Source organism: Bombus impatiens, unplaced genomic scaffold (genome assembly GCF_000188095.3).
Source record: "Bombus impatiens unplaced genomic scaffold, BIMP_2.2 scf_0197, whole genome shotgun sequence".
Lineage (NCBI taxonomy): Eukaryota > Metazoa > Arthropoda > Insecta > Hymenoptera > Apidae > Bombus > Bombus impatiens.
Genome location: NT_176616.1, coordinates 2,287,493 through 2,296,645, shown reverse-complemented (window position 1 = coordinate 2,296,645; position 9,153 = coordinate 2,287,493). Strand labels below are relative to the sequence as shown.

Genomic DNA, 9,153 nt, shown 5'->3' with positions numbered 1-9,153 from the left:
ACCGCCACGCCGCAGAACGTGCCGGTCCGCGTGGTCGACGATCATCTTTTAATCGTGTTTCCTTCGCCACGATCGTAGCTCCGCTTGCGAATTAGGAAAGCACGCTCGTTGCAGGAAATACGAGATATGGTAGACAAACGTTCTATCGGAAGCACCAGACTTCTTGTGTAACTGCTGCTTCAAGCTCGCCAAATTTTAAACATAAGCATATTGTAATTTAACGAATGATTAAAACCTCCGAAATTTTAAGTCGTGAATTTTCTAAACGTTTTGAAATTGAGCATTTTTTGTATTTCGCACATTTTCTAGTAATGTGTTAACTTCGAATAGATAACAATCAGAATCTATTAGGGGAAGGGACTATGAACAGACACTTTTAATATCTTCGTATTTTCTAAATCGTTTTTGCGCGAGGAAATTGTCGAATGAAGAAGAAGAAGAGAAAGTTCGTTGGTGATAAATTGGAAAAATATAAGGGATGAAGTAAAACACAGTTCTCGTATTGCTGTGTTTTCTTCATTGTTTGCTGTTTGAACAAAAAATCACTTAGCTACTGTTTTAAATGAAAAAATTGCGAATTGCTATAAACATAATGTTATACATAATATGTCTAACGATATTTATAGGTATAAATACTTGCAATATGTTCATGCGTGCGTTACCTCAAAGTGAAATACAGCGGAAGCTTTCAGAATGATTCAACACAAAGCAGTTAACACGAAACAATAGATAAGACATCTGCCTCACTTCCAACACCGATAAATCCCTCAAACGTCAGTTCCAGTAACAAAAATATTTCCACCATCCGGTTACCAGCAAAAACATACCAGACATCAAAGTTAAAAGGAGCAGGCTGCTCATCAAACGATCCGATAACGCCAATAAATCCCCATCACCTCGAGATCGAACGCAATCAAAGGCCTCTCGCGGTCGCTTTTAATCGGCTCTGACGATCCGCGAAAGGGGTGCCACAAATTTTCAGTTTATTCCGAGAAAAGCTGAGGCGTGTGATCGTCGCCGCGGGAACGAAAGGCGCGACGGTGAAAATACGACGGCATTTACGAGCCGCCGACTCGTCCAACCAAGAAAAATAAGTAATCTCGATATTTATCTGCGCGCCCACGCGCGCAATGCTTCGCCACTCCACTCAAAGACATTTCCGCGCCGCCTAAACCATCTTACTTCTCTAAAAACGAAAAAAAAAAAAAGAAAAAAGAAAACAAGCAAACGGAAAGAGAAAAAGGAATAGGTAAGAAGGAGTAACATCGTTTCGGTTCCAAAAGCGTTTTGGTGGGATTTTTCGTACACAAATTCCGAGCGTAGTACGAAGATGACTGGTAGGGCGTGGCGTGCTACCAACGCCCATTTTATGTTAATGTTTCCGCGCCTCTTAATCTGGAATCGTCAACGGTGGCCCGCCACCGAATAGAAGCATCGTTGATGGCACCGTGTCGTCGAGAAAGATCGTGACGGATAAGCTGTCTGATGGTTTAATTAGACGGATATACGCGACGGGTGGTCCGACGTATAACCTCACGAATTTTCCTGATGCGTCATGTACTCGCAAAACAGGTCCAACGACCTTCTGGATCCTCGAGAGCATCCGCAGCCGCGTCTAATGAAATGGAGATTTGCGAACATATCTATGTACTTCAAAGGAAGTGGTATCTCTTATGAATTTGAAAACATGGCCGCGTCGAGAACGTTCCTGATGTACGATATTAATTACGAAAGATAAAATACTCGTGTATGTGTTCGTAAAACCTGTTTGTTCTTTTCACGAAGATCTATAAGCCCGCATCAATATTTCCTAATGTAGCAGCGCTTGGAATATTCAGGCCTTTAATCCTATTAATTCCTAAACGAGATAATGCTTCTTAGCTCATTGAGATATACAGTCGAAAGTTTGTGACTCAGCGGGAAAGAAGTTGTTCCTGGTCTCCAATTTTTCACAGCTCTAACTCGTGTCTTTCCTCGTTCAAATTTATGATCTTCTCATTTATCAGTCATAACCTATGACACTCGCTAAATCGACAAGCGAAATTTCACTCGAGACAGAAAATACCAGCGAACGATATTTCACAGAAACGACTAGCTCGGTTAGACGGTAAGAAGTTTGCGCGAGGGATCAACGAAATAATTTATGCTCGGTTGGTTATCTCTGTCCCGCCAAATGCGATCGTTGAAAAATATTAGACGCATCCCGCCGGTTTTTCGCCTTTTTTCTCGCGTTCCATTCGGATTGTAAAGTGGTCGAGTCGTTGACAACCACACACTACGGCGGTACCACCGACGTTGCTTGATCCTGGCTGAGCTGTTACGAGAGATTATTCGTCGGATAAGCCGAGTATCGTTGTGTAATTAAGCGGAGAACAGGCCCCTCGCAGCAGGACGAAAGAGACACGAATTTCTGCAGATTTATTCCCCGTAACCACGAGAGGGCGCGTTGCTCTCGGAGTTTCGTTGGGTGGGCTGTTTCGTTTGGAATCAGTACCTGTTTCCGAACCGCTCTAACGAATCTGGCTTCAACGAACGACTTTTTCCTCGGCGAACACGCTTCCACGAAGAACCGTCGATACGCGAGAATCTCGCTTTCCTTTCACTTTTTTCAACCGGTTTCCTGGCTCGCGGTCGTCGCATGCCGGCCTCGCTTAATTGAACTGTTTATGGCACAGATTAAACGAAAACGAGAATCAGTGGAAATGAGTGGAAACGATCATGATTTATAACTAATATTCGATAGCGTAAATTCCGTGGCTGTGACAAGTGTTGGCATTAAGTAAGTAACAAAAAGAGAATAGCGCTTGAGTTGTGTTCTTATTTAATTCTTTGCTTTGAAAGAATAGTTTTAGATGCTTAAACGTATCAACGTATTGATTATTAAGTCATAACACAAATATTACATTATAATATTGAATATTCTAGGAATCCAATTGTTTATCTAATTAAGATAATTGAATACTTTCGCGAATACGTAAAATCTTAGAAATGAATTTACAATTATTACGTTACTGTTATTATTTATATTACAGTGTATGTATCATGTTATCATACAAAGGAATAATGTTTCGTGAATGTTCAAAACAAACGAGTTTACGATCGCAATCCATTATTTCTTGTAGTCATAGTCATCTCGTCCACAGAAGTATGTATTAGGTCGTTCGAAAAGTTTCTTTCGTTTTATAAGGAAATAATGGATGCACAAGATTTTCCGTCTTATATTATTTTGTCGAATTACGTATGATCCATCTTGTTTTATCCAAATAAAGATCACAACGTTCGACAGATTAGGTTTCATGTTTGTATAAAAATGCGTCGTTGTAAAAGACGTGTCTGTAAAAGAAAGACACTTTTCGGACAACCTGATACTACCGACAATCGATGATCATTATGATAGTATGCGATATAGACTATCGCATTACTATAGATTACCAAGATCATTTTAACATTGAATTTGAAAGAAATCTGTCATTGTACAGCGGCCGGAGACAGAAAGTTTGAAGGAAAAAACTTGACAGGTACAAGAGGACGGCAGTTTTTCTTCCACGAACACTTTCACTGCCTTTTCCAACACCCTGTTAACAAGAAGAAAGTGCGTGCCAGAAAGTTCTTTTTCCAAGAGAAAAATATTCTCGATGCCTGGAAGGTTATTTCGCCGCGGCATGTAAATGGAGTCGCGATGGTTGAATAAGGGTGGTTAAATTTTGTCGAGTTCGACCTTCGTGCGATGCGCGGCTTGGTAGGTTCGATCGACCTCGGCTATTCAAGCCATGTACGCCTATGTAGGTGAGTCGAAATCGTCTGACCCGCGAGCAAGCACGCGACGACTTTCCCTTCCCTCGTTTTATTGATCCACCCTCCTATACAAATAAGCTCGAAGCACCCTCTCTACGTACTAACTTCCAAGGAAATCCACCTCGTCGACTGGACGTTCACCTCCTTCTTTCCTTTCTTCTTTTTCATCTTTCAATTTTTTTTTTTCTCTTCCTTTCCTGGCTTTTCATCCTCCCTCCCTTCCGCCCTTCTTCACCTTTCGTCCGTTTGCTGGTCTCAAGAATCACGACCAGTCGGAATAAACGTCCGCGTCTTATTCGTCAGGAAATAAAATAAAAATACGCGGCTCGAAAATAATGTTATCGTCGACAAGACGAAATGACTTATATTGGTCTCCCCGTCGCTCTTCAGAACAAATATCACGAAAGAAGGGAAGTTCTTTGCGAAACCACCTAGTCGTTTCCTCCTTTTTCACCGGCTTTCCAACGACGATGATAAATCGCACGGTGCAACCGAAAACAATGTCACTAAGTTCTAGCTGGCTTGTATCTATTCCGTACCAACGTAGAGTAGGCTACCGGTGGTTAACTTCGCAACTTCAATGAATCGCTTCGACTACTTTTTCTTCGATCGAGATCTATGTCGAGAATGTTTCTTTTCTTGCGAAGGACGTGGATGGACTCTTAACCTGGTAACCGTAGAATTATTACCTGATCTTTGGGATCGTCGATCTTTTGGACATAATAATTTCTCTATTCAGAAATCTTCAATGTACCACATTTACATTACAAATAATTGAAATTCATTTGTAATTCCATGGTCATAAAAATTTCTAGTTAAAACGCGACCGTTTAGTTTACTCCTCCGCATTTGGTATTCCATACTCGTAACATCGTACTGGACTAGACGATATATTTATTTTGAAACTAACCCGAATTTTAGTGTCTTCCTTTGAAAAATCAACGACAGAAAAATATTTCTATTTCTATCCTTAACAACTGATAAAAAAGAAATTTTTTCGAGAACCAAAGGAACGTTTACATTCGCATATATTACAGAGACGTATCTTCCTGTGTTGCTCGAAAACATTCCAAGCATGTGGCGAATATAATATACGTTTCGCATGCAGCGCAGACTTATAACACCCACGTCAACGGTCGGAATTCCTGGCAGACGCGTGGCCGGTACGCGCGAAGGACAGTTCATTCATCGACGTCAACCCGGTTCTCCTCTTCTCTCTGCCCGTAGAATTCACGGGATTCTCGAACGAGTAACGCGGTAGAGAACATACCTATATTTCTCGTGATGGTAATAAATGAACGACCGCCGCCTTCTATTGTCGAGTGTTGCTAATTAAAGTCGCCGAGTTCACGGTTACCGATCTATTCTAGTAAATTGCCATCGAAGCAGAACCGCGGGACCATTTTCAAGGCGGAGCATATTGCGTCCGAGATTTACGTCTTGTTAACGTCACGGTTTAGTTACCAGGACCCAGCGCACTGTCTACACATGGACCCGCGGACAACCTCCACAAATCATTCCCAATAATCCACAGTGTTCTGCTCGTTTTACGCGTATACTCGCGCGCCGACTAAATTTAACCACCGCGATTCCGCTTACGCGCGACCTCTCGCGTGGATCTCGCCCCGCCGCTGAATTGTTGCGACCGGTTAATTGAATTGAATTATGCGCCTCTTGTGTGCCGTGTACACGGCTCCCATGACCGCGAATGCCAAACACACGTATTGATCGTTAACTGACCTCTCACTCTCTGTTCCTTACGCGTTGCTCTTCGAGCGCTGTTAGGAGGCATCGCTAGGTTTGACGTGAAAGAGTTCTTTTTTTTCTATTATTTGAGATCCTAATAGAATAGAATTAGGAATCGCGGTGAGCAAGACATATATTATCTGTCGTAAGTATTAGGATACTGGCTAATTTTCAGTACAAATTGAGCATCTTTCCTCGCTTTTATTTCCTAGTTATTTCGTTACGAGTCTGTTATATCATTCGCGTCATGCGTGTCTTGGAATGTAAGATATTCACACGAATTCTGAACGAACGGGATAGAAGTTGTAGTATAATTTTTCCGTCCATTTAACCATACACTATCAATCGAACTACACGGATTCGAACAAAATCACAGAAACCACCAACTTATCTTTGTTCATTGACCTAAGTAGATTTCTCTATTTCCTGTCAGACAACAAACGTGCCATCGTAAATTTCTCTCAACTCAACGTCAATTCTCTACTCGTTCATTTAATCGAACGGCTTGCCGGAAAGGCTAGGAACTGTACTATTCCCGACTTCCGACAATACGCGACAGTTTATAACTGTCTTCTAAAAAGGGACCAGAGGAAGAATTTTCTCCTTTTCCTGTTCCATGCTTCGTACTTTCGTTTTCTCTTTCCTGGATACTTATTTCGACGTAACGGGAAAGCTACTTAGATACTCGTCTAATAGAAAGCGCAATCGACACCTCTCAACGTCTGTAAGCCGGTCAATTATCGCGACACCTTTGAAACGACGCGATTACTTACCTCCTCGCCCCGAACATCCCTGTATCGAACCCATTTGCCGAGCTTCGGCCTCCAATACTCCAGCATGTACGCCTCCGAGTATTCGACACCTTGGCCGTTGCCAAAGCGTCCCTGAGTGCCGGTGGCAGTGATCATGTGGACCGTGTGAAGATCGATTTCCAACCACTCGCGTGGTTCCGTCGTGATCTGCTGCTTTGGACACCAGGCACCTCCGTGACTCTCTTGTCTCAACCTGCAAGAGTAAATATTTGCTCTAAGATTACCAGTCTTCTATTTCTTCTCTTTCTCTTTTTTTCTTTCTTTATCTCCTCCTCCTGTTTCTATTGCGTCCTCGTTGTTCCGCTGTTCTTCCAAGGTAAAATTTTTTAGCTTTTTTCTTTAATCCAGGGAAACGAGAACGCTAAAACATTTCCGGGAAAACTGCGGTCGATGTAGATTGTAGGAAAACAGGAGCCTTTTTCTAGGTCTCTTTGGGAATTTCGGTGTGTAATTTAATTTTCATGCCACGAATATGGGCTATGTACACGGAGAACCGACGTCGGAATGTTTAAGTAACGTAATTGATATTTGAACTATTCGACGTGCTACTTTCCCTTGGTTTTACCTTTCCATGCTCTTTTTTCACGATAACCAGGAATCGAAAAACGTCCATGTTTTATAGGATAACAACCAAGTATATAAGTGATCGCGATACGTATAGTATACATTCGTTTAAACAACCATCAACCAACTGGTAGTTTTCAAGTTTTAGAAGAGTGAAGAGAACATGTACGAGTAATTGTGATATCCATAAATGTGAAGCACCTTTTTTATAGATGACAACCACGAGCCCATAAATTCTCAAGTTGTAAAAAATAAGGATAGCGTATAATTGTGATAATCCATAAATATTAAATATTCTTATTACACGTCAAACGCGAACTCATAAATTTTCAAGTATCAAAAAAATCAGAAAAACGTATGCGAATGATCGTGGTATCCGTAAATATTCTTTTTAAGAAACGGCACACAAGGATCCATAAATTCTAAAATTAAAAAAGAAATAAGCGTAACGTACGCAGATGATGGTTATATCCGTGAACACTCTTATTAAAAATACAACCACGCGAACCGATAAATTCCCAACTTTCCATAAGATAAAATTAATATATTATGTAAATGATCGTAATATGTACAAAATATTTATCAGACGCCTGAGACATCCGCTCATTTCGCGCAAATAGTGTTCAACGTTTACAGGTAGCCTCCGGGATTTCGCAAAGTCGGCAATTACAGTGAATCGAGTCCCCCGTACACATATCGTACATATTCACGACGCCTTTTCGTCGCAGTATTCGCACAATCGTATGCGAACGTTGCAAGTCGCAATTGACGTGCCGATAAGAATCTACCGATAAGGCGGCGGGTAAAGAGAGGATGACGGTATAATCGGAAATGTTACATCGTCGCGGGAAAGGAAATCGTATAAATACGTGATCCAGCCGGTAGCTGACGGATAACCGTCACCTCTGCCGGGCCGATACGGGGTGAAATTATAATTTATCGATCGAGTCGAGCCACTGGATGGCATGAATTAAAGATGAGCTGGAGCGAGTACGCCAGAGAACGGGGAAGCCACTCTTCGAGAGCCGGCTAATAATTGTATTCGCACATACCTTTCGTCTACGGCATTAAAAAGCTCCCTTTCTTCTCTATAGACTAGTATAGAGAGTCCGTGATTGTCGTGAAAAACGCGCGCAGAGAGGAATGTTGGCACCGATTCGATCGCCAAGAAAATCGAAAGGAATTCACGAGTCCGTATACATTTGTATTCGGTCGGCGATCAGAAACATCTCACTCGACCATTGTTGTTGTTTTTGTTAACTGTTCATCGCTGTTTTGTTCTGTATAACGCTTTTTAGGTGCTGGTTTAAGAGAGACGTAAAATAAGAAAGATATCTTTTGTAAGGAATTTTAGTCTTTGATGAATCGATCAACCGTTCAAGGAGACTCTTACGACTTGTATTTTTATTAATAACGAAATTTACGATCAAGTTAAGGGCAAGAATTTGCGAAGTTTTTCTTTCAAATATCACGCGTTGTATTACTTGTAATTATTAATTAAAATAGATGCAAGAAATTCATCCTTTTAAGGGTCGTTGATAACTGATCTATCTTCTCTTATTTTGCTAAAATTGCTAATTGCTAAAATTAGACGTCTGATGTTGATTCGTTCTTATACATATTTTAAAATACCCCAGCAACTTCTCACGAGATTTTTTAATCTTTTGGTTGGAATTATAATTACGACATAATTAGAGCTTTCAGAAAAGAATTAAAACTTGGAGGAAATATTTGTTTCTCTGGTAAGTCTTATAAAATGCAAAACTCTCCAACAAATTAAAAATCATCTGGTAGAAAGACGCGCTAAACGAGAGAGAAACACAGTTGTTCAATTTCCTATATTTCTCACACAGTTTGCAGAGAAAGTAGTTACGCTAAGTTTACCCTACAAGCGCAACTGTTTACTGCGTTTACCTTTCCCCAAAATCGAACTTCCCGTGTTTCACCTTTGACGCGAGCAACAAACACGTTCCCTCGCTAGTCACTTTGAAACTCAATTTCAACAATAAAAAACGAGAACACTCTCTTTCTTGCCGGCAGGCCTTCTTGGGCCAAGATTACTTTCGAACAGCACCGCCCCAAAGAGCGCAAAGAAGCCGCCGGTGTCTCGAACGGTTGGAAACGCGAACGGAAGCAGAGGGAAGAGCGCGAGGAACCAGAAGAGTAGGCCGAGCCGAACGAATTCACCAGGGGTCCAGAGTTATATACGTCGGCGAAAGTATTCGCAATAAAGAGG

General features: G+C 41.4%; 1 protein-coding gene across 4 annotated transcripts in view; it reads right to left on the bottom strand.

The window, feature by feature from the left end:
- LOC100745816 (discoidin domain-containing receptor 2-like) overlaps positions 1-9,153 on the bottom strand; it is a 141,069-nt gene that overhangs the window by 17,531 nt on the left and 114,385 nt on the right. For all 4 annotated transcript variants that reach the window (XM_024366064.2, XM_012382935.3, XM_012382933.3 and 1 more), the window contains one exon: positions 6,315-6,546. In XM_024366064.2, coding sequence (XP_024221832.1) covers positions 6,315-6,546 — 232 coding nt within the window. The remainder of the gene's footprint in view (positions 1-6,314; positions 6,547-9,153) is intronic.